General features: G+C 33.9%; 1 protein-coding gene across 1 annotated transcript; it reads left to right on the top strand.

The window, feature by feature from the left end:
- Window positions 1-4,590: 4,590 nt before the first annotated feature.
- LOC111030124 (tubulin beta chain-like) lies at window positions 4,591-26,770 on the top strand. Its single transcript, XM_022309483.1, has 6 exons — window positions 4,591-4,808; window positions 19,956-20,064; window positions 23,401-23,645; window positions 24,765-25,324; window positions 26,103-26,427; window positions 26,635-26,770. Exons 1-6 carry the CDS (start codon window positions 4,752-4,754, stop codon window positions 26,698-26,700), a joined length of 1,362 nt encoding a protein of 453 aa, XP_022165175.1. The 5' UTR covers window positions 4,591-4,751; the 3' UTR covers window positions 26,701-26,770.
- Window positions 26,771-26,790: the final 20 nt, after the last annotated feature.

Genomic DNA, 26,790 nt, shown 5'->3' with positions numbered 1-26,790 from the left:
AAAATATTGTGTTTAATATTCCTTTAATTTTATATTGATTATTAAGTTTTGACTTTTTTTTAAACTTTCCCGATTTATAATTTCTAAGTAAAAAAAACCCGAAAGACGATGGAATACATGGTTCCTCATATAATAATGTTGTCACTATTGTCCGAGCCCTGAAGTATTGTCTATATAGGTACATAGTACATTCAACACTTATAATATTATATAGCTGTGTAAAATATATTAATTAATTATTTCAAATTTAAGCGCGGGACTTTTTATGAATGGCAATTGCCAATTGGCAACTTTAATTTATTTTCGCTGTGGACAATGGACATAATTTAAGTTTTTGGTTTTACACATAATCATGCAGTGCCGTATTTTCAACTTTTTTCTGGGGGGGGGGGGTCTTAAATTTTTTTATAATGCTAACATTTTTTAATTATTGATATTGGAAAATTGTTATTTGTTTATTGTTATACTTTACGTCTTTGTATAAACATCATCTACATTGTATTATAATAAAATATCAAATCAAAATTTCAATATCTTTAGTTATTCTTCTTTGGACGGTTTTTTTGGTTGGGTGGTCCAGACCCCCCCCCCCCTTAAATATGCCACTACACATAATACATGGGTGGTGGGTACAATTATGCATAAGTACAGAACCTATATAGTACATGCGGACGCGTTAAAAGTATAACAGTACTGTACGACTGCAGTCTGCAGTAGGTACCTATAGATATTGACTTCTGTTTACTGCAGTCTAGTGTACTTGCGACCCCGGGTCACCGCAATTTTTTTTTATTCACATCCTGGCTTCAAGCATATCCGCCTGCACACCGTTTGCTCCTACATCGCTGGGTCTTCCTTCCAATAATTTCGTGTCATACTGTCATCGGCTGTGCGATGTGCCCGGATAAACAATAATAATGACGATGATATTATATATTATTATAACGTGGAGGTGTATCGTGTATTCGAGTGTGGTAACCGAATAACCTGCATGTGTAATAAAAGTAAAACGATATAACACGTGCGTGTCCGAATAGTATAGTATTATTATAATAAAGTAACCATATAAATATATAATACCTGATAAAGAACGACGTTATACGAACCACCGGTGCCATAATTTATTCGGCGCGTCGCTCGTACAAGACCGGATCGACCGTGAAGTTGTTTTCGTGTCAATTTTCGATATGCACATTGTCTTTTGGGTGGTGGTCCATGTGAAATTCGCAAACCAATTTTTTTTTGTCACACTTGACGATGTTATGTCTGCTGCAGTTGCAGCTATAAGGTGACATCATTCGGTGTTACTGTGATTGCGATTTGTCAGTAGTTATCACCCGCCGGTGCAACATTCATACACCGTTTTTTTATTATAATCACGCTATCATAACCTCATAACGACGTCATTTCGACCAGACAATACGAGATCGTTACAATGATTAATTTAAATATACCCATAACCAAGGGCTGTGAAATTACCTAATACAATACAAATTGACATAATATTCTCAATGCAAAAACATGCATTGTCAAATGAAACATTATTTTAGTAAGTTAATAATAATTATACAAAATACAACTTTCATCAGTAAACTAGAATTGCGTGTATGTACTGTATGTTTGTATAGGGGTAGGTGGTGAATAACAAATTTTTATTAGATCATAAATATTTTCTTCTACAAAGTAAAAAAAAACATTTAAAGGCATTCAATTCACAGGCCATCGCGCACAAAACGATTCAAGTTTGAAATTTTTTTTGCTTTAGAAATATTTAAATGTATAATAAAAAAAAAATTGCCTTATTTAGAGGTCGATTCGAAATCTTCCATGGTCAGGTATTCTCGAATGACTCGACTTAATGTTTAAATGCGAAATGACTAAATTTCTTATAAACAGTGCACTTAAACAATAATACACAGCTGCTGCAGCAGAGCAACGTCAACGTAACTCTATACGGGTAGACAATTATTATTATTAAAATTAAATCGACACCGTTGGCCATCGCGTGACATGTAACGTATTTCTACCCGTGTAAAAAAAGTATCAACGGGTCATTGTTTAATTATTGTCTTCTGCAGCGTATTAGACAGACAGATAACTATACTTATTAATAATAATGATAATGGTAATAAAAACGTATTCCAATTATATAAACCGTCGACATCAGAAAACTAGAAAGTCGATGTTTCCCTTACAGTTACCGGCGCGGTCGACTGGATAAGTAGTGCGACGATTATATATTATATTTTTATACTCGGGTATGCGTTCACCCGCGTTTATATTATATATGTATCTTTAGGTATATAGTACCTAGGCATATACCTACCTATCTATCCAATCGTTTTTTATTCCCAAAACAGGATATAATTTGGTCGAATGACCCTGCAATGATGACGGTTTCCTCGTTTTGTTGACAATTTCTGTTTTCATATTACATCTCCTCTCTCTCTCTCTCTCTCTCTCTATATATATATATAATATGCGCATTAATCATCCGGTCACAATATATAACAACGTTCTGTATCACTGCGTAACAAATATTTTTTTTCAGCCACAGCCTTCAGGACACCACGACCGCACGTCCAAACTCGGGGCCAAGTCTTCAAACACACAACACAATATTATATATTTAGTATACCTATTGTAGTGGGCATCTATAGTGTTATCATTTTGTTATGATACATGGCCGTAGATCCCCGTCATAGATCTTCACACTATCAGCCAACGGAACTTTGAGTTGGATGTTTACTTGCACGATGTTCGTGTTATTACTTATCATATAGTACGCGAACTATGCAGGGGGTATAATACCCATTGTGCGCCTGTATATACCACGTGGTATAACGACGCGCGTGTGGTATTCATATTAAGCAACCACGAGGTAGTCGAAAAATACAATTTTTTTATTTTTTTTAACGACTCGCGAACTATAGTCATTCCTCATTAAAAGCTTTATAAGCACTATACTCATTAAAAGCTGGCAGACAATGTTCGTGTTACGATCGGAGTGGCTAATGACTGAAATAAAATTATACTTTAGAAAAGTCGTACACTCACGCGCTGCGGTTCGCTCGGTACATATTTATAATATATAATATTTCTTACAGTCGATGACGCACGTTTCACGTTCCAGCGAACAATGAAATCAAAACCCGAGGCGGTTTGGTTATTTATTTTCGTAAGTCCATTCACACGGTGCATCAGAACGCCTTGTCGTCTTTGCATCATGCACGCAGCTGCTGCTGCAGTTTATATATATATGTATTATTATATTGTTATGTACCTACATTATGTTATTATAGCCGTCAGCCGAAATCCGCCAAGGAGGTTGTGGCCGACGACGTGTCGTGTATACATATTCCTAATACCACGATGATAACGACCCTCGTTCAAAACCACAGATAATATAACCACTGCTGGGGGTGAGTGGCTTCGGTGCTGAATAATATAGCACTAGGCCGTTCATTTGTTTTGCTCTTTAAACCTTAGAAAAATATTAAATCACATGAAAATGTTTTATACCTATGCCATTAAGTAAATTAAAATAATATTCTTACAGAATTTTATATTAAGACAGTCATTCATAATTAGACTTGAAAAAAACGTTTTTTTCCATCATCACATTTTATCAATTAAAATGTATTATAACTTTGCAGCCATTTAAGATTTAACTAACAATAAAATAATAAATCATTTTCAAAGACATTAAACGCAAATATAATAAATAGGTACACCTATATAAAGTACAATACTATTCTAGTATATGAATTCAAAACAAATAACTTATGAATGATTAATGATTTTTTTCGTTTGAAGCATTTGATTGCTTATCAATATACGAAAAAAGTTTTTCTCATTAATCCAAGAGATTCACATTTGTGGAAGTAAAATCACAATCCCATTCATTATTCGTCCAACCTAAATGCAGGAACTTGCCTACTTCGGCGTTTTCCACCTTCCCGATCTGTTAACACACAGAGATAAACATGACACGTCTTGCAGTTTGGCTTGTGGAGAAAATGAGGTATTAAAGTTTGACCTTTGAAGTTTGATCCGATGGATTATCATATTATTCGGCCGATAATATGTAATTACACGTGTTATCACGAATAAATAAACCTAATCGACCGATTTCGTTTGAAAACGTCTGACTGTCTGATGTATGCATATCAATATATAATTATATGTATATTATGACAATAATTACATTGCCTTAAAACGCTGTCACAGCACACATATTATCGTGTGTACTACTATTGTACCTATGCAAATCAAGCGGATGAGAAGCCACGTGCACGGTGCATCACTGCAGCAGACATACAATATGTATTTATTAAATATATATATACGATGATAGAGGTAAGGAGGGATGGATTCCTTGTATTCTTTACAACGAGCGATTTCTATTATCATCATAATATATTATATATGTACACACCATATCCCCGTATATATGTTTCATGGGTGTATATATATTATATATATTATGTACATTGTACATACAAAAAAATATATTATATTGTGTTACCACGGAGTTTAGGCCGCGCGCGCACTCGGTGGTAGGGGAAACCGTCTAAGCGCCCGGCCGATGGAGTAGCGTTACGCGGTCTGAGGGCTCCATTCTTCGGTGCACTCCTCGTCTCGTCGGAAGTCCAAAGGAAGTTAGCAGTAGCAGCAGCAGCAGCGAATACATACGCAGTCTTCACTATTTGCAAATAAGTTTGTCGACTTGAACAGCACATTTTATCAACATGAGGGAAATCGTACACTTGCAAGCCGGACAATGCGGAAACCAGATTGGCGCCAAGGTAAGTCTTAAACTCTTATTCTATCGTCGTCGTCTCTGTAAACGTGTATAATATACATATTTTGATGTCACCGCGAAAGTTTTTGAAAACTAAAAGAGAGATAAATTTCGACTTTACACTCATCTTGACATTGACTATTCGTTCGAAATTCGATTTTTATGCACCTATCTAAATATTCTGCTTCGGGACATGAAATGTATATTGCCCCTTGAAAAAACAATATACATCAAAATGAATATATATATTTTTTTCAAAAATGATGTTAAATGATACCGTGTTTTTAACACTTCAATAGAAACTTATTCTTTATGCAATTATCATCGTGTCGTATAGACATGTACCGTTGAAATTTAGATTATGGACAGATAGAAATAGCCAAGTCGTTTTCCTATATTACTTGTAATCATCACCTTTTCTTTTATACACATTGAAAAAAATTGTATATGTTTTTAAATATGGTACTTTTTTGAATCCTTTCTATATTATTTTTTTGTTTTGAAAAAGAGGAGATTTTAAAAACATCGCCGTCTTGTTTCAGTGAAAAAATGTATTTTTCTAATTTGACGGTCCGGCTGTTCTTTGGAAGTAGGTGTTGCCTATTTCCTTGTAAGTAACACAATTTCTTGACCGCTTGGACAAAATACATAATATTTGTTCTCTATATTCCACGTCGAAAGAGTACATAATATAATAATATTTTGTATCTAATAAACTCAATTTTGTTTTTTACGCACAAGTCGCCTATTTTTTTTTCCCATGACTAGGTATGTTTTTGAATCGACATACATTTTCAAACAGACAGTTTTTCAAATCAATATTCCCCTTTTAATACCCACAACGCTTCCTTGCAGTAAAATATCCGGTTTCAGCGATGATTTACCGGTTCTGCGTGTCGAAATCATCGAAAGAAACGACTTCTGTAACGCGTTGGGTCAATGTTGTTCATCTTATAATAATAATTATTAACATACCTATGAACCTACAATTAGAGCTGCAGTGAATATACAATTTTAAAAATGCAATAAAAAAGGAAATATTACATAAAAGTAAACAATTACTAAAATATCAAAAATATAAAATAAGTTTCAAAATTAAATTCATTTTTGTATACATGAAACTAAAATTAAAATATAATAAATTAAATGCACAGCTTTCTTTAATAATATTGTTAAATATTATATGATCACTCGTCGCCCGGACCGATTCATTTCGAAATGTCACCTCTAGTTCAGTCTTATGTTTTATTCTTTCGTTATTTCTTTCATTGCAACTTAAATGCCGATGGATTTTTTAATACTTTTGATATTTTGTTTTTATTTTTCATTTCTTTTTGAATCGTTTTTTTTAAGAGTTTTTGTATATGTTGGGGGAGCCTTGGACTTCCAAAGCTTCACTTCCTCTATTTGCGCGTTTGATTTTAAACAAATAGGTATAATCAGATAATCTTATTATGTACAGTGTATACTATGTACTGTGGAACCTAATAATGGATGGGCATAGATTTACTGACTCACAAATACCTTAGAGCCTAGTCACATATAAAGGCACTTGAGTGCCGATACACTTATTAACACTTTTGAGTTGCTCGTATTTTCATTTCTTTGTTAAACGTTTATTTAGAGAGTTTGTATAACTGTCGGGGAGGGGACTTAAGCCTCCAAAGCTCCACTTCCCCTATTTGCGCTTATGATCTTATACAAACAAAACCTTATCATATTATAAATTGTTTACCTATTGTAGTATGCAAATAATGGTCATACATGTCTGACTCACATATCACTACTCTTAGATAAAATAATAATATAATAATAGCCACAGCGATAAAACTAAAACGGCGACGGCGGCGCCTTAATTCGTTTTTAAACGATGCAGTTATAAGCTCATTCTCATTATAATTTTATGCTTATAATATTACGGTTTTAGGTAGTTCGATTTTATAAACACGGTTTGCCGGAATCTATCGCCGTTGGTCACTATATATAGGTAAATATTGGACGCGATAAGACGACATTCCTGCTGCAGTACCTACATATTATATTATATTTGATCGTTTACGTTTCCACTCCTTGCGTTTGATACACAAATTCATATTATTTATAATTTATTATCGCCTATCCCATGATCGTTCGAAACAGTCGGTGTACACAAAACCGCGACCTTTGTGTGCCCTGTCTGTACGGCAAACAAAACACTGTCTCGTCACACTGTGTTTATACTTTATAGGTAGTTCATATAATTATATGTGTGTATTGAGTATACTGTATTGTATATATAAATGTAAGACAGATAACGACGGCGCCACGACGGTCCGTCGGCTAATATTTATATTATAACGTCCACACACGCATCGGTATAATATTCGTATAAAATATTATCATTACAATTAAAACTTGAACTTCATAGATAGTACCTACCTTGTACAGTAGTCAGTATAAGTACCTACGACCAACGCCCTAAAACGTCGGAAAACGTATGCAGTTATAATATGCGCTTGAAATTATTAATTTATAAGAACGTCTAAATAGGTAATATAACAAGCAAAAATATGAAGTGAAAACATTTTGATATTTTCATCCGGTTAAGTCGTGAAATTAATTTATAGCTCACCTAGTAAAATAGATACAGGTGTATCCAATAACCAAAACAATGCAACAAACTTCGAGCCTTAACAATCATATAACGATTCATAACACAATCTATGTAGGTATCTGTATATTATAAGTATAACAAACGGCATCGTAGTCGTGATCCGAGGCGGTTAGGTTTTGCGTGAAAATTCGATCGAAATGATTGTATATGCAGTATAGTAAGTATATTAAATATTATATATTATACATATTGCGCACGGCGTGGTTTGCATCAACGTCGTCGTGTTCGGGGAGAGCCGAGTTTTTTGTTTTATTCTCTTTGTAAATTATTATATTATTGTAATACATTTCCGACAGATCTTCGTGGCGTGGCGCACGCGTATACTTACAGACTTAATTTTTTAACGACGACCGCAGCAGAAATCTATACAATATATTATTATAATATATACCTATGTATATATAACTACAGCACGCGCTCGAAGATTCTATGTACCTACATATTATTGAACATATAATATATGTTTATTTTATATGTATATATATATATCATAACATAACGACGAGAAGACTCTGAAGTGTATACATATATATTACATATATATTATAAATTATAATATATAGGGCGCCGGGAAAAGTAATAAAAGTTCACTGGGAATAATTGCACCTTTTCGGACACGCGTGATCTGGATTTCCGGAATTCGAACAGAAACCGGTCCTGCATCATCTATATAATGTATTATAATTTATAATATCGGTGTTGTGATTATTATTATTATACGGTTAATGTTAATATTACAATCGCGTTTCGCGGTGCAGCGTCAGCGTCATAGAAGTCGTCTTCGCGGGTGCAGCGGCCTATTGTGATTGCAGCGAGAGCATATAAATATTTGTTGTTCTTCCTCGACTTGCCGGCCTATACCAATGCATAAAATATATTGTATACATTATTCCGCCGACCCCGTTTTTCGGAATGATTTAAAATAATAATATATTCTTCGCGACGACAAACGGCGACGCGCGACGGTCGAACTGAAAAAAAAATATATAAAAATAAATAAATTGCATATTCGCAATTTTACCGTTACGCGACGCATACAATATATAATATTTTTTATATTATATATATTATTATTATTATTTTGTTTACGGCGTCGGCGATTCACGCACACACACACACACACACACACACACACACACACACACACACACACACACACACACACACACACACACACACACACACACTATATATATAATATCGTCATTGTATGCACGACGGTGCTGTAGACGATGGAGAAGAAGAAGAAGAAGCAGCAGCAGCAGCAGCAGCAGCAGTGCAGGACGAAAAGACCCTGACAAATCGGTAGAATATTATTTCTAACAATACCACGCTCCCATGTAATATATTATATACTTTATTTTATATTATTATATCGAGCACAATAGTCTCCGATCGGAGCAGACTCGGTACACGCATTATAATACTACGCGTATAAACACAGTGCATATAGGTACCCATCATATAATATTATACAGGAGAGGTACCTATACTCTGTGAACGCATCGCCGCTCGGCGAGGAGATAAGTTCAACGTTCTGCTCACGTATTTCACGATGATATTAATATTATGACGTACCTACGTCGTCGCGCGTCTTCGTCCGTCGTCGTCGTCGTTATTATAACACTCACACGCACATTATGTACGTTAAATATATATATATTTATATATTATAAGTACGGCGGTGAATGTGCAAGTGTATTGTATATGCCCGGGTATTTGATTATTGTTACACACGGCGTCGTATCGCCCCGGTGCGGTCCAATACGCGAACATAGGTAGATACTCGTTAAAAGCCGAAAAGAACAAATTCGTTTTTTTTCAATTTAAAAAAAAAAATCGAATACATACCTACAATCGCCGCTGTACACAACAGGTACCTATATAGTGCTGCACGCCGTCCGCGGTTTTATGATAATACGCTGCACCGCGCGCATTGTGTAGGTATGTGTACCTATACTACTTTGTATATGATGTACTTGCACAAATAAACACAATGCACACAATGTTATTAGTTAGTTATTACTTATTACACAGTATTGCGCTCCAATGTGTTGCTCGTAGTCTTCTATCGTTTTCTACAATATAATTCATAAATATAGTTATTATATTACGAGGCGTGATTCACCAAGCACGCTCAGTGCTTTATATAATTTGTAAAAATTGTCCAAATATACTTAATGATTCAATATTAAATCTATTTTATTTTATTTTTAGACCATACCTATCGGCAAATACTAGTTCGAATTCTGATTTAGATATACATCACGGTTTTCACAAAAATCATCTGATTGACAGTTTACATTAAAATAGGTTAGTTATAATGGGAAAAAAATAAGTTTGTTCGTATCTCCACGGGACACTCACGATGATTATTGCGAACAGGAAACACAGTCTTTGTCGAGGTGAACAGTAATCGATTGTTATTTTCTATTTTGTATATTATAATTTTTTTTCTTATAAAATCTTATATTCTCATAATACTACGATAAGTTATCATTCATAACTCTTCTATATATAATATAATATTGTTATTTATTACTCACATACGCTCTTGAAAACGATTCACAACCAATTATCGATATGATAATATTGTTACGTTTGGAATCGTATAATATTCTGATTGTGTATAGATACTGTAACGCGCCAACGCTGCAACAGCTGCATTATTGCTGATTTATACATAACATAATAATAATATATTATATATAATACATATATATATAATTATATATATATATTATAGGTATAGCTATATACAGTATGGGCTACAGTCAGTGATTATGTCGTGATTTGCGGTAATATGCATTTTGTACATCATGTAATGTACTCGTGTAGTCGTGTGTCATTTCAATGAGCATTTTTTTTTCATCATCATCATATAATATATAGCTGATTATTATTATTTTACCGTCACGAAATACGACTACAATATTACCGCGGTGACCGCGACGGCGTCAACATCTTTAGCATATTTTTTTTCTATGATGCACATAAATAATATCAACTACTATAATTTTAAATCTAAAATAATTCATCGAAATGCATAACAAAGTATGTAAAGCTTAAAAAAATCATAAACCACGTTCAAACGGTTTCGCATAGAAATAATATAATTATTCTCAAATAATAAAAATACAAAATTCAAGTTCAAATTAATTAAAAATTGACCACATTTTACAATATTTTATAATTTACAATGCATTTCAACAAACAATTATATATAATATAAAAACAAACAAAATGGTGATTGAAACTCGGGCATTTATTATAAATTCGTACAGAGAAAATTAAATTTACAAATTATAATGAACGACAGCGAAATGAGTACAATATTAGATAATGATATACTAAAATATTTATAACTTGCCTAAAATAATTAAAGATAATAATAATAATACATGAAAATAAGTCTTAATTAGGTATACCATTATCTAGTCTATAATCGTAAAAACATACTTATATATTATTATTTCGTGTAATGCACAGTATTTTAAAATGGGGAAATGTCGACAAATTATTTGTACTTTATAAGTTTACTAATGTAAGAAAAATTCAAAACTTTAGTTTCAAAACAAGTTATTATATAATTACATATATATGTTGAACACATTTTGTTGGGACTTTTTACTACGAAAGCTCTAAACGACTCGGACTCACAATGCGTTTGCTACCGATTCGTAGACCTATTTTAGAAGTATAAAAAGTGTACTTCTATAAATAGTATAAATACACGCCTGTTCGAGAGCCTCGGACGAGTACAACGACCGTAATTATTGTATATTATATGTCTAGTGTCTACTTTCTCGGGATTCACAGCAGAGTGTATATATTATTATTGTAATTTATATTATAATCGCATGTACCGCACGCAGTGTACACTGTGCTTGGATCGGAAAGATCTAATCTAAAAATCTGATCAGAAAACGTTCCGGACCGAAGGGCGAAGAGTAGTTGTTACATTGTGCAGTTTTGTATTATTAACGCGGTGCATTGCGGCAAATCATCAAAACCACTACTCACCGGCACCATAGATCTTTAAATTGTTATGGATAACCGATTCAACTCCAGCTATACAGTGGCTAGCTAATATTTCAGTAATATTTACCTTAAAGAGGATAATAATTAGGTAGGCGCCTATTTTATAATTACATTTTTTTTAAACTTTAATTGGTTCGATTTGTTTGTGTGCGCTTGCTTTAAAAATGAAATTCAATCCATATTTTGCTGACAACCGGGCCCTTGGGGTGCGGATTCCGGGTCTCAAGAAATGTTGTGTTCAATCTGGTGTGCAAGAGTTATTTCTGGAATTCTATGGTACATTAGTAGCGATATATATTATATACCACGAAGATTAAAGATATCTTCACTCTTCAGTCTTCGTATATATGGTATATAGACAACAGCAAAAAGTACATCATCACAGGGACGTAGTTTATTTCAACCGACGGCAGATTTTCACCGTAGCTCGAGCAACATATTATTGTATAAATAACACCTCGCCGTGCTGGACGGTAAATGCGTGTTGGCGAAAGACTATTATTGAGACCTAAGTAGAGTTTAGAGAAAAAAAATACCGACCGCGTGCGTCGAAAAGATAAATCGTCCCACAGTTTCCGAGTGCGACGACGTATAAGTATATACATTTTTAATAATATTATATACACATTACACTCACACAAATCCATCGTCAGACCAGGTCGGTCTGGAGTGCGTCAAAAGAACCAAAATAAACATTGCGTGCACACACACGAAAAGCCTTTCCTGACAGCGTTCCAGACGAGTCCCCTGGAATGTTTATTTTTGGTCTTTCCTCTGGAACGCGAGTGCATCACAGAACCTATATGCAGGGTGGATATAATTATATGTGACTCGTCGTCGTCGCCGCTGCCAATTATTTTATTTTTACATCTCAAAAAGGACCAAGAGACACTTCCGCCGCCACACACGGCACGCACGTAGATCTCCTCCTAATTGTTACACTGCACGGGTTCGAACGCGTAATATTATTATAAAGTTATTACAGTACATTGTGCTATCATACGTTTTAAACATTAAACGCGTCCACGCCATCGGCAGCTATTCCTTCAGCGCCAGATACAACGTTTAAACTGTTTCAAGTACCTATAAACTATTTTACTTTTACCTAATACAATGTTATGTTTTACCGACTCGGTCCAGAGATCAGTTTCATATCGGTCGTAAAAAAATGTGTCTCTTTAATAGTTTCAATACCTATTAGATTTTATGAAGGCTCAATACTACGAGTATACCTATAGTATAGTCAAGTACATACATTTTTTAGAAATCGAAATCGTTACATTGAATTACAGTATAATAAATTTAAAAATTCGATCAATCACATGAACAATAATATTAAGATATTTGACAAATTTCGGTCTGTTAGGCTATTCTATAGGGTCATGTACCTATCGATAATAATTCATTAAGTCATAATGAAATGAACATATTCGATTATTTTAAATCGAACTATTATTGTTTTAATATTTTGTAATCGTAAACGTTTTATAACCCCCATTGCAATCATATATATACAGACAATTATTAATTGTTCAGGATTTTTGTTTTACATTTGCAGACTTAAACGGTAGATCATAATTATAATATATTATACAAAAAGTCAAAAACTGGTGTTGGTCATTGTTGATCTACTTGATCGTATGACATGTCTCAACTTAAGTTGAAATACTAACTCATCATATTATGTCGAGTCTCTATATTTGTTGATGCAGGATACAAGTCAGTGAATATCAATTACTATTAAGTTGAGTGTCTGAGAATAATATTTTTCCAATATTAATTTATTATATAAGACATTGTGGTTTCTGAAACGATTAAAAAAAAGAATATTTATTTATTTATTTTTGGAACGATATTAGGCACCTATATACATTTGTAAGGCATATAATTTTGTCATAAATTACAATTTTGTACAGTTGTTAATATTGTGATAATTAAAGAGGTACATAATATGTATAGGTATATACTATGTAGGCTTATAGGCCAGCAGTACTAGACCTATATACTCTCTGTGGCTCTGTAGCTGATTTATGATTATTATATAGCCGTCACTGATTATTATACGTAACATACCGGTGCGAAATTTTTTTATAGCCTCCCACGCGCACGTTTGTCGCTACGTCGTTAACCGCGGTATAATATTTAGAAGAAAAAATATGTAAACCGTACGATTTACAGTAACCACTTGTTGGCGCTTATTATACGCGTACGTTTTCCATCTCGTAGCGTCCAAAACCCGATCTTATCCTCTGATGTCGGTAATAATATATGTATAATTGTACACGTAGCGAATACTGCTGTCTAGTGTATACGCGTAACATAATATAATGCCTGGTAAATTATGGAGTCGTATGTACAACGAGTGCGTTTACTTAAATGCGTTATTTTTTTTTTTATTACCGATTCTGCTGCGGTCTTTGCAGTTTGCGGGCAATTTGAATTTTTAATTTTTTGCGCGTCACTGATGCTGCGTCGACGGTCCGGTTACTTTCAAATATAAAATAGTATATATATATATATATATATATGTACATTCGCTGTTATTAAAAAAATAATAAGTCGACGAGTGTTTTTTTTTTAAAAACATTTTTATAATTGTACACGCTTCGGTTCTAATCCGTTAGTCGTTACAATAAACCGGCAAACCGTGTCATATATATTTATACAATAAACTGTACAGTGTACACTGCAAACGATAACTGAGTTTGCATTTCCAACTCTCGTTTACATAAATCTACGCGCATCGGAGAATACTATCAAAACTGACACAGGATACGCACACCTACGCCGAGCTGCACGTGGTGGATAACACAAATATAAATTCCTGCGCGGGACAACTGAAGCTGTCTATATAATATACCAAATACCATGTACATGATATTATGTGCGCACGTTATCGAATTATTGATTATATTGATTCGTCATCATTTCCTTAGTGAGATTATGATGCGACAACAGTCGAGTGACCGTCGCGTTATCGTCGCTGCCGCAGTATTTGGAATTACTAATTCCCGTGGCCAAACTAGTAAACAATTTTTTTTAAAACGGGTATTTTCATGTTTATAGGTAGGTATACTTAAGTAAATGTTTTAAATTTCTGTAGTAGTGGAGAAAGGTTTTTTTTTAAACAATTTATTAGCCCTCTTCGACCGATGAAAAACAATTAGGAGGTGTATATAATATGTGTCATTGGGTAGGTATAGAAAAAATGTCTGTGCTCGTGCGATTGGCAGTGAAAAACGAACGTATAGAAATAAATTGTATACACTCTTATCGTGTCACGATATACTTATCGCATACACACACGACACACATATTCACTGTAGGCATTGCCACTTATTCTCATATAGTTATTAATACTTGTAAGTAAATAGCATATGTACCTACGTCGTCTTGCAAGTGTGGTTATCGTAGATTTTCGAAAAAATCGTTCACCGAGCACCTACGCTTTAATGTATAGCTTATAACTGTGTAAATCTTATCCGTTTTTATTTTTTTTTCCAGACCTATTCTATGTCGCCACGCGTATCATTAGTGCGAACAACTAATCGGAATGTATATAAAACACACTAAAAAATGTATACCTACCTTTTTAGTTTTTAAGTATGTCTGCGTATGTAGCCGATGACTAATATGATAATAATATAATAGTGCGACAGTGCTTACACTTTATAATACAACACTTGTCACTTATAAGTTCTACACGGCCAATCCCTTAAAATGATTTGTTTTTCAATTTCCTGGGCATTATACGCTATAGTGTTATTATATAAAGGCGAAGCATGTAATGTATATGTAAACATGTCATGGTTTTTTCAGTTTTTATGAGTTCCACTATATTAAAGTATGTGGTACTCAAATCTACACTTCGTCAAAATTAAATAAATTCAAACGGTCTCGGGTCTGGTATTTGAAACTTATAGGGCACCTCGTCAGTTCCATATAAAACCGCACTTAAACGGTTCATAATAAATAGGTACCATATTAAAGTATATTGCTCTAAAATAATAATAATAATAAAAAAAATAACAATATAATATATTATTCTAAATGCCTTTCTTTGAGTGGTCGTAAATAATAAATACCTACATGTCCGTGCCCTGTGGTATGTATAAAATTTATAAACAAAAATATCTGTCGGGTAAAGTGTGTCATTATTTTTTTGTGTACACAAAACAGTTTATATAATATAAATACTGTGGTGTGTATTATTATACATTCGAGGTTGGTTTCATATATAGCCACCAGACCCTAAAATTGAAATATGAATAAAGTGTAAAAATGTGAAATCGTTGAATATTTTAGTAAGTTAAATTTTGAAACTATATTATGTATTTTGTAATACTTATTCTTATCATAAAAGATTATTGCTATCTGTCTATCTAAAATTGTAAATAGATACGTAAGTTTATATACTAAGTATAGCGAAATATACTATAATATAGCTTACAAATTAAACGGGTATAAATTTAACATAAAAATGCTCATAAATAATATTATTATCGTCTGAAGACTGAAACTGTCATCAGATGTTCGAATTATGCATAGTTACTTTTTAGTGTTTTTCCATACACATATGGGTACAGCTGACAACGACAAAAATTATATTATTGTAGAATATGTATGATCATCGATTTCAATCGTAAACAATTTAAACCGGCTTCGAATATCCGCAAAACCGTTGTACGAAAGTAAAAAAAAAATACGATTTATAAAATGCATTAAAAAAATAAAAATGTCCAATTTAGCCGTTATAACCATTATTCGTTTACCGGCAAACGACGCATATATTATAATCTATATGTAGCTTATATAGGTGTCTCCGGGTGTACCACCTATACACATTTATTAATTTAATGTTAATGTTAGACTCGTTTAGCGCACGCAGGTCATCATCGTGTGTATGTAAACGAATAAATGCAGTTCTGTCAAAACGATGGCGGCGGCGGCAGTCGGGTTTAGGTAGATCGTTAAAAAAAAAATCATATCATTATAAGAGTCGCCGAAACGTTTACGTTTTTTTTTTCCTGCAAATAACAAAAATAATAATAATACTCATACTCTACGCGTGCCTTGTACGTCGCACACACAATCGCCCCAGCCCGTATAATAGTGTTTTTGCATGTGAAGTCGAATTTCCGCACAACGCACAAATTGAATAACAACTATGAAAATATGTGCACAAATTATACCACGAAACTGCACGCGTCAAAAACACTGCACGAAACACCTCTGTTATTGTATATAATATTACCTATATATATAGTGGCCTGTGTGTCGGACTGTGTATATGTATTACAATAATATGTACAGAGTGATCCGTTAAATTGGTCGCATGCCTGACATGTCTTAAATGAAGGTGTATCGAAAAATTATCAAAGTACACTTGGCCTCGTTATTGAGTTGAAAATAATATTTAAATATATATTTTGACAGCCTGACAATCTGACTTACCAACACCATCACCCACACAATTCAAAGGTAATAGGAAATAAGAGTACAGGATACACCCTGGTCATGACCGATATATAGCAGCCGACGTCTATTTTCAGTCAAATTTAACGTTTTTGAAAGTAAAACTGTGTTTATTATATTATAATTTGAAGATTATAACATTTTATGCTAGGTACAACTTTTTATCATTGGAGTTTTTAGGTTTTTCAATAACAATTTTAACATATCTGCATGTATACTTTAAATGTCAGAATCAAAACAAGCATTCAGAAAATTCAGCAAATTTTCCAATAATGATGAATTGATGATGTTAAAATGAGTGAAGTAATGAATTACGATTTTTCCATGATATCTTTAGCCATGTTATTTCATTCATCCAAACTGTTGCCATTTATTTAAAAAAAAACTATGTATGTACCTATAATAGCCAATAGCCAATAGGTACCAATTCGTAATATTTTATATTTCCACAAGTCAAAATGTTTATAGAAAGGTGTTAATTCGAATTCCGATTATGAAATGAAAAATGTTTAAGTTGTTGTTAGTTGTCGATTAACAGTTTTCGCTTTGATGAAAAACGGTATAGGAATAGTGAGTAGTTTTCCACAAAATTGTGTTTATCGAAAAATCGGATCACCTCGGATACTATAACGATGATACACTCAATAATATCAACAATATATTTGCTAATTATTTATCAAATGGCCCCAATTGTATGTTTTATTGTTGTTAATTACACTTGTTTATGTATTCCCAACGTTTGGGAGATATACCTGTTGGCTGTGTTGTTTTTATAACATTTTCCTTATTGCAAAGTATTAATTTTTTACAACTATAGGCAGAGATACCTTAATTCGTTGAAATAAACCTAAATTCTCGTATATTAAAGGGTTAAGCCCTTGTAAATTATAAATAAATACCTGTTTGGCGTGGTGCGCACGTGTGTTATTTATTAATTTACTTACTATACGCCGTCGGAATTAATAATAATTATAGTTAGACTCGCGCAGTCAACGCTGCGTATCCCGGAGACGCCACCGTACGTTATTATTTTATCACGGTCCGGTGTCTACGGCCGCGGTCGGGTTCAGATTCAGTGATTTTCGCCCAAAAATTGCTGGTATCTATATGTGAATATCGGAGCGATTGTGAATCTACCGGTACAATTATTACTTTTCGAGGAAATAAAACGAGTAAATTCCACTGCAGGTATTCATTTTTGACCTGTAAAAATATACGTAACCAAATAGGTATTATTTTTAATTTTTAATTTAATTATACTCGTTTTCCTTACATACCACTTTAAGGCCAAAATTAATAACACAATATCGATGTCACTGACTTATGATTTGTATTGCTTAAATGTTCGATTTTTGTTTATTGTCGTTAAGACTTTGATGATAATGTATTAAAAGTTTATTAAAGTTTAAAATTTGATAAAAAATATTATTACTCTAATGGTCACTGTATAGCCGAAGACGTTTCTTTGTATAAAAAAACGGTAATGGCGATGAGTGTTGTAAGTGGTGAATCACACTCTATGCGTACACCTAATACCTATGTATGTAATTGAAATGATTTTAGACACACTCATCTCTAGCTTAGTCACGTGGCATATTATTATGTATAATGATTTCTCTGCTGTTATTCGTAAAACGAAAAACAAAAAAATATATATATATTAGCAACAACAACAATAATAATAAAATACTGTATATAGGTACCTACGGTCTATACTCATTTCTCGCATTAGTCCTTTCAGTGACGGCGAATCCATTCCGCCGAAATCACACTAAATTACGTCGTGCCGCGACGGTTAGCTTATTATGTTTATAGCTGGTATAGTGGTATAATCCGGAAACGGGTGTTATTAAAAAGTCGTTTAACGGGCGCTTAAAGTCATCTCTGAAGGGGGTGGTCGTCGTCCGTGGGAATCGGAACCGGTTTCCGCGGTTGACGGTAAACGGTATACTACGAACTTTCCTCTACATAATAATAATAATATATATTATACGGTAGGAGCGATTTTTAGCCCTCGAAACGTCGTCATTATAACATTTAGTTGTTATATATCTAGCTGCGAGATGCTGAAAATCCGACTTTATATATTTTTTACGCTGCGAATTTGATTTCACCGTGAAGTGTCCGACCTCCTACATTTATTGTCAGACTTCAGAAATGTCGAATCGCCAATACGATTATTGTAGTACAATGACACACGCGTTAAACTCTGTCTTTGGTCTTCTATACAAAAGATTTTAATACAATGTGCAGGTGCGTTGGTGCGTATAATATGATGGTATAGCGCGAATATTAAATAACGATTAATGTAGAATAACCTCCTTAATAACACATATAATATAGTGCGTTGTAGTTTACGTATATGGTATATGATTTTGGGTTTTTTTTACCGAGGGTAGGTATGTACTAAAAATATAATTTTACAAACCATTAACACAAAATTACAGTCTTAATGCGCTGATTCGAATTCGTGTCTGTACATAATGTATTATATTAGATAGGTATTTGGTATGTAGTATTTTTCGTTTATGAGGCGTGCAGTGCCACAAACACATTTTGTTTTATGTATAATGAAATGTTATGAAAACAATAAAAATATAACATTTTAAAATCGAATTGGCCCTCTAGACACAAATTTATTGTCCGAAAATAATTGGTTTTCTGGTCAATTCTGGACGCGCTGTTTTGAGAAAAGTGTGTTTTTTTACTGTTTGCGGTGTTTGATAGAACCCATGTACTGTATCATCATAATTATAATTAATAATGCGAATACACGATTTTCAACTTTTTCTTTTACTAGGATAATATAGAGTTAATTAGAACATAGGTATTATACATATTACATATTTTATGGGATTTGATAATATTTTTTCGGCAAGACGATGGGTACATACCGATACACAATGATATATAATACTGTATCGTACGAGTGTCAATATACGAAGTACTAATGATCGTGTGCGTGTGTTTTTTTTCTTACAGTTCTGGCAAGTCATATCCGAAGAGCACGGAATCGACTACACGGGATTCTACAAGGGCACGTCCGATCTGCAGCTGGAACGCATTAACGTTTACTACAACGAAGGGTCTGGTAAGGCGCTCTACGACATATTTTATATCTTAACCTACACAGACGTTAACGCACATTATAAAGACATCACGGAACATAATATTATATGATATTTTGTGCGTAGCCTCATGTGTGCAATATCGCATGTAATAAACGAGTATAGGACGTACGTATTTATTATTATCGCCCGGTCGTCGGGGTTATTCAACGACGAGGCCAATCGACGATAATTGTTATTTCGTCGCGTATCATGCACTACACATAATATTATATACAACGGCCACACACATTAACGCACAGAGTCTATATACAGTATTATAGTATGTATTATACGTGCACCACAATTAATATAATATTGTATAATATTTACGACGGCGGTCAATGATTATTACTACCGCGTTTATAGCCGGAGAACGATGCGGGAGGATCGTGACATCGAGCACCGAGTACCCACCGCGTCCATAATAATATATTAACATATAAATATAATATGAACACAGCGCGGGTGCATCATAAACGGTTTGAAATTAATGGCTGAGACTTCTTCTACACGATGTCTCCATTAAACGCCCTGTATATACCAAGCGTGCTGTACCGTCCGTGTTTTGGCGATCGCCCATGGTATGTTCTGTCGAACATATACCTATACTATACCTTGTAATAATGTTAATGTTTAGGTAGGTGTTCATTATAATATAACAAGCTCAGAAATCCATTAAAACTCTCCTCGATCGGCCCGCCGACGAAGGCCCGGAAATAATACGCATTCATAGCGGTTTCCATAAAATATGAATATACTGCTGCAGTAAATTCATTACAATCTCGAAATTTCGTAAACTCGGCACTGATTATCCAGGTACTTTGATGAAATAAATTCGAAAAGAGAACAGATTATCAGCTGTTCGATTTTTGTGTCTAAATCATTTAAATTGTTTTATTAAACATTATTCAGCGAACATCGCTACGATGATCTGATGACAACAATATTCATTAGATACCTAGATAATTCATAATTTTCCGAAAATGCATTTTTCTCGTTTTAATTTTGTTAAGTGAGTAGTCTATGAAAATGTGTTGTCTATACATAAGACCTGCACGTGCAAATACGAAAAGATATCGAGTAATGAGTAGGTATATAGTTTGATTATTTCTTTAAAAACCTACCACTAGGCACTTGTATACACTATTATTAGTTTATTAAATGTCTTAATAATCCAAATTCCGGATGTGCTTAAAATATTACATAATGTATAAACCTGCAAAATTAACTCATATTATAGACTATCGCATACTACAGCAAAAGCCTTGATTTTATAGGTACGTATAGCCGTACAGGTAGAGAATAAAGTCAAAATACACGGTTCTACCGGTAGATTATGCTATAATATTTAATGTTTATAACGATTAACAATATTGTAGCTGTGGTGCGTGTATCGTATAGCAATGTAGCACTATATAGCCTATATGCATATAATTAGTACTTACCGGCTACCTGCTACCTATTCCATATCAAAATTTGAATGTAGTTTACTAAAATTGATCGAAAAATGTGTATTTTTTATTGAATAAGCTATACATATATCGCTTATAATAAACTATCGAATGCCTATACTCAAAAACATCAAACCGTGAACTAACGAAATCCATATAAGACCCAACTCTAACTGTATAACGAAATACAGATCAATATTAAGTACCTACATACCAAAAAAATTTCACACCGGCCAGAGTTATGTTTGTATTCATTGTAATAGATACGATAGTATAGAATGTAGATCTGATACAATTATACAAAAATGTACTGTCATATACATATAAATATTTATTGAGACAAAATTGTAGGTACTAAAAACATATTTCCGAAATCAATGATAATATTACTTAGCTATAAAACCAATGTTATTACATAATACACGTGTGTGAATGTTTGATGGTAGACAAAGAGAACAAAATGGATGCGACGCAGTCTGTCTGCGGTTTGGCTATAGAACTGCTAGTTTCGTGTTATTTTTCGATTTATAATTTTAAACTTGTGCGCGTGTAGCCGAGAGGCGAGAACAATGTAAAATAGAGATAAGTGTACACAGTAAACTGTAGGCACATTATACGAATATATATTTTTACACGTACCTGCGATTATTATTACGTACTTCTTAGTTCTAATTATCTATATTATGCCGTAGGTATAGTACTTAGAATGGAAACATTTTTTAAAAATATTATTCAGCTAATGCGGTTAGTATAATTTTTCACTGCAACTCGTCTTTTCCTATTTATATTTTCATCAACCATCGCACAAACACGTTTGCAAATTACTACGTATTTTATGCACTTCTGTAATGTCAATAATAATGATAAATAATAATATTTAAATGCAATACTGCAGTGTATAAATAAATAATGTTTATCGCATTTTGTAAGCTGATCAATTTAATTATTCATTTTAATTTAATTCATTTTTTTTGTCATACCAACCTATCACAACCTATCAAATAAAAGCAGCCATTAAGTCAGATTCCTTTTTTGTTGTTGTATGGTATCGAGAACTGGAGGGAGAACTGCTGTTGGCATTACTTCCCCTCCGGTTAAGTCAAATACCTATAGTGATTCGTTTTATTGAAGATGAATACTCATACTGATACTATATACGAATATAAGATACAATCGACACTATTAAAGGTCGTCATTGAAAACGGATGTTTGCCTGTTAATCAACTGTTTTTGTGATCGTGTATTTTTAAACGTACAAAACAATAAAATACTTATAATATAATATTTATGTATAGTATATTTATATCGATGATTAGGCGAATACTGAATGGTGAATACGTACTTATAGTTATCTACTCGGCTACTATTATTTAATTAATTATAATTATTTTAGTTTATATGCATAATACCTATAATCAATAAAGTAACTGCAGAAATTCTAATTATAAAAAATGATATGTTTATGTCGACTATGCCGACTAATCAGAACAATATTTATTTGACCTGCGGTAATAAGTCAATAATATTAGATATTAAATGTTACAAAAATTATTGCAAAAAGTCGATAAACTATATATTATACACAGGCGTACAAGTACAGTCAAGCATATTAAGCCAAAAGATATTTTCAAAAACATTTTTTAATTTGGTTTTTTGAATAAAAAAAATTTTGTCGAGTACCTACTCGTAAACACTCATTTAGACGACTTATGTAACCCACGAATTACTTCGTACACCACGATTAACCAGTACGCCTAATATACATCACATTATTATTACACATTTTATTATTTACTAAATGTTGTAAATCACAACATAAACACAACTTCCGATGACTTGTGATTCACATTTTGCTGGACTTTCTAGCTGCCAATCGTTCGGAAGGTGGAAAATATGTGCCGCGAGCCGTCTTACTCGACCTGGAACCCGGTACCATGGAGTCCATCCGGTCCGGACCTTACGGCGCGCTCTTCCGGCCGGACAATTTCGTGTTCGGTCAGTCAGGCGCCGGAAACAACTGGGCTAAGGGCCATTACACGGAGGGTGCGGAACTCGTGGACGCCGTGTTGGACGTGGTGCGCAAAGAGAGCGAGAACTGCGACTGTCTGCAGGTATATAAAACAGTTTTGAAAATATTTTTCAACTAGAACTACTTAGTATGATATTTACTACATGTATACATTCTACGACTAAACATAAATATTGTCTTATTCAAAATTCACTAGAGTAGCATCCATTTTATTTCGCGTGTATAATATACAACCCGCAACGACAAAATCAAATTTTTATTTTCTGATTTATTTGTGCGAGAATTACATATTTATGATGATGTTATAAGTTACAAGCATACCTAAAAATCGTTAACAATATAAACATATAAATTATGTATATTGTACATAGATTGGTAGATGCTACACGACGCGACGGGGACCAACGTTTGGAAATCATCCAAACATATATTAAAATATTACTTTATAGGTATATCATATATCGTATATGAAATATTATAATTATACATATTATTATATACTATATTTAACACAAGTTACCTTGCGACGGTCTCCCGCGTTTATATATTGTTTCGTTATGCATAACATCAATATCTTGTAAATTTTATAAAGATATATCTATCTTAAATGTTCGATAAAGACGTTGTATTTGTACAAACGAATCCGAAACTTTGAGAATGTAGAATATAAATAGCAATATAACATAGTATATAATTTACTTTTTAATACTGGCCTTGCACATTTATTAGTTGCGTTTATTGATTGTAAATTCACCGAGATATAAACTCCATCGGTATATTCTATTTAGTTAACAGCTACTTCTATTGCATTTTTATGATTCTTATAATATTTTTCATTTATAAATATTATGTCATGAGACCGTGACGGAAATTAAATACTTCGGTTAATATTATAATATCAAAGGTTTTTTAGACGGTTAGACTTTTGTGAGCAACCTTCATACAATAATTACCATTTCAACACATTATATACCTAACTACAAGCGATGGTTACGTTTACGTTTTACACCTACAGTTACATTTAATACGCTTTCACGGAACTCTGAAAGTATTATTTTTTAATTTACCCGAAATTTGTCGGGAGGGTGCAGTTCGTGAGCATACTCTTCCTAACGATATTTTCCTGAAACGTTGCCATTAACTTAAAACGATAAACAATAATAGTAATAATAACGATATTAACGGTCACGCGCCTCTGCAGGGATTCCAGTTGGCGCACTCGCTAGGCGGTGGAACCGGTTCCGGTCTGGGCACACTTCTGATATCGAAGATCCGCGAGGAGTACCCCGACCGGATAATGAACACATATTCGGTGATGCCATCACCGAAGGTGTCGGACACGGTCGTGGAGCCTTACAACGCGACGCTGTCCGTGCACCAGCTGGTGGAGAACACTGACGAGTCGTACCTGATCGACAACGAGGCTCTGTACGACATATGCTTCCGGACTCTGAAGCTGACCAACCCGACGTACGGCGACCTCAACCATCTAGTGTCGCTGACCATGTCCGGCGTGACCACTTGCCTCCGGTTCCCCGGTCAGCTGAATGCCGACCTCCGCAAGCTGGCGGTCAACATGGTCCCGTTCCCCCGGCTCCACTTCTTCATGCCGGGATTCGCGCCACTCACTGCCCGTGGCAGCCAGTCTTATCGGGCCATGAGCGTGCCCGAGCTCACTCAGCAAATGTTCGACGCCAAGAACATGATGGTCGCCTGCGACCCACGACACGGCCGCTACCTCACTGTCGCCGCCATATTCAGGTTAGTATTGGCGTGCATGTACTCAGCACCTATACGACCTACGTCCTATGTATTAAATATTATACGATAACCCTAATGGTAGGTTAGGTTAGGTGACAAACCTACTCGTGGTTGCAAATATTACAAATGTTATATTTTGGGCGTGGGTTGGGCTCAAGTCTCTATAATATCGATTGAAAAAAATATTCAAAAATCCGTTTTTTTTTGTTGAGGATAGTTTCAGGAGGTACACCTTTGATTATAATAGCCAAGTAGGTTTTTTTAGGTCTTTCATAATCATCTAACATTGTCTCAACCCTTAAAAACTACATAAAATGAATTTGTTTTTAACTCTGCTATTTTTGTGAAAGTGTAAAACTAACATACACAAATGCACAAGTCCTCTGTTAAGTCCCCATTACGGCCCCCTCACTCATAACAAAGTATATTTTTAATTAAAGTTAATAGATTACCTGTCCTACTTTAATTATTGGCCCTAGGTGAAACTGTAGACAATAATAAATCGTATTCATACTTATTATTTAAATTAAATCAATTTTTCTGTCATTAGACGAAAGTACGTCTTAAATTCTTCGATTATAAATCATATATTCGCAAGAACCCACCCAAGTGGAGTCTTTCTGAAGCACAAATGCATACGCACATAAAACATATTAATAGTATGGTCTAATATAGTAATATATATAGTAATATATAGCGATAGATCGGTAAATTGGTGTTGTCGCACACGACCATAATCCTTTCTCTAGTTAAGATTTTCTGCATTTTCAACTTGCAGGGGCCGCATGTCCATGAAAGAGGTGGATGAGCAAATGTTGAACGTGCAGAACAAGAACTCGAGCTACTTTGTCGATTGGATCCCAAACAACGTGAAAACGGCCGTTTGTGACATCCCGCCATGCGGCCTCAAGATGAGCTCCACGTTCATCGGAAACACCACGGCCATCCAAGAGCTGTTTAAGCGCATATCTGAACAGTTTTCGGCCATGTTCAGAAGGAAGGCTTTCTTGCATTGGTACACTGGCGAAGGTATGGACGAAATGGAATTCACCGAAGCTGAATCCAACATGAACGATTTGATCTCCGAATACCAACAGTATCAGGTACAGTTCGGTCTATAAGTTTATTAATATTATTTTTTTTTTACAAGATACTTTATCACATAAGATTAGGAACCACTTGTTGTCACTATTGTCCATATCAAGAAGTATTTATAAATACATATAAAATATAAATATTAATAAATAAATAAATATAAATACACTTTAGTACCTATTTACTAATATGTCCATTGTTATCTGGTATTACAGGAGGCATCGGTCGACGAGGAATACATAGAGGAAGAAGAAACCGAAGAGACAGACATGTGCGATTAAACTTATTTTCTGTGGGTTTTATCACTCCAATGTAATCTTAATTTATGTATTTTTTTTTTATATAGAAACATATTATGTATAATTTTTCTC

This window comes from Myzus persicae, unplaced genomic scaffold, assembly GCF_001856785.1.
Source record: "Myzus persicae strain clone G006 unplaced genomic scaffold, MPER_G0061.0, whole genome shotgun sequence".
In the NCBI taxonomy this organism is placed as follows: domain Eukaryota; kingdom Metazoa; phylum Arthropoda; class Insecta; order Hemiptera; family Aphididae; genus Myzus; species Myzus persicae.
This window is presented reverse-complemented; position numbering and strand designations above follow the sequence as displayed.

Bases quoted from the DNA above. Each gene is read 5' to 3' on its own strand.
- LOC111030124 (XM_022309483.1), top strand. From the start codon at position 4,752: ATGAGGGAAATCGTACACTTGCAAGCCGGACAATGCGGAAACCAGATT. The intron at 23,646-24,764 runs GTATATAAAACA...GCGCCTCTGCAG, and splicing joins AGAACTGCGACTGTCTGCAG to GGATTCCAGTTGGCGCACTC. The intron at 26,428-26,634 runs GTACAGTTCGGT...CTGGTATTACAG, and splicing joins CCGAATACCAACAGTATCAG to GAGGCATCGGTCGACGAGGA.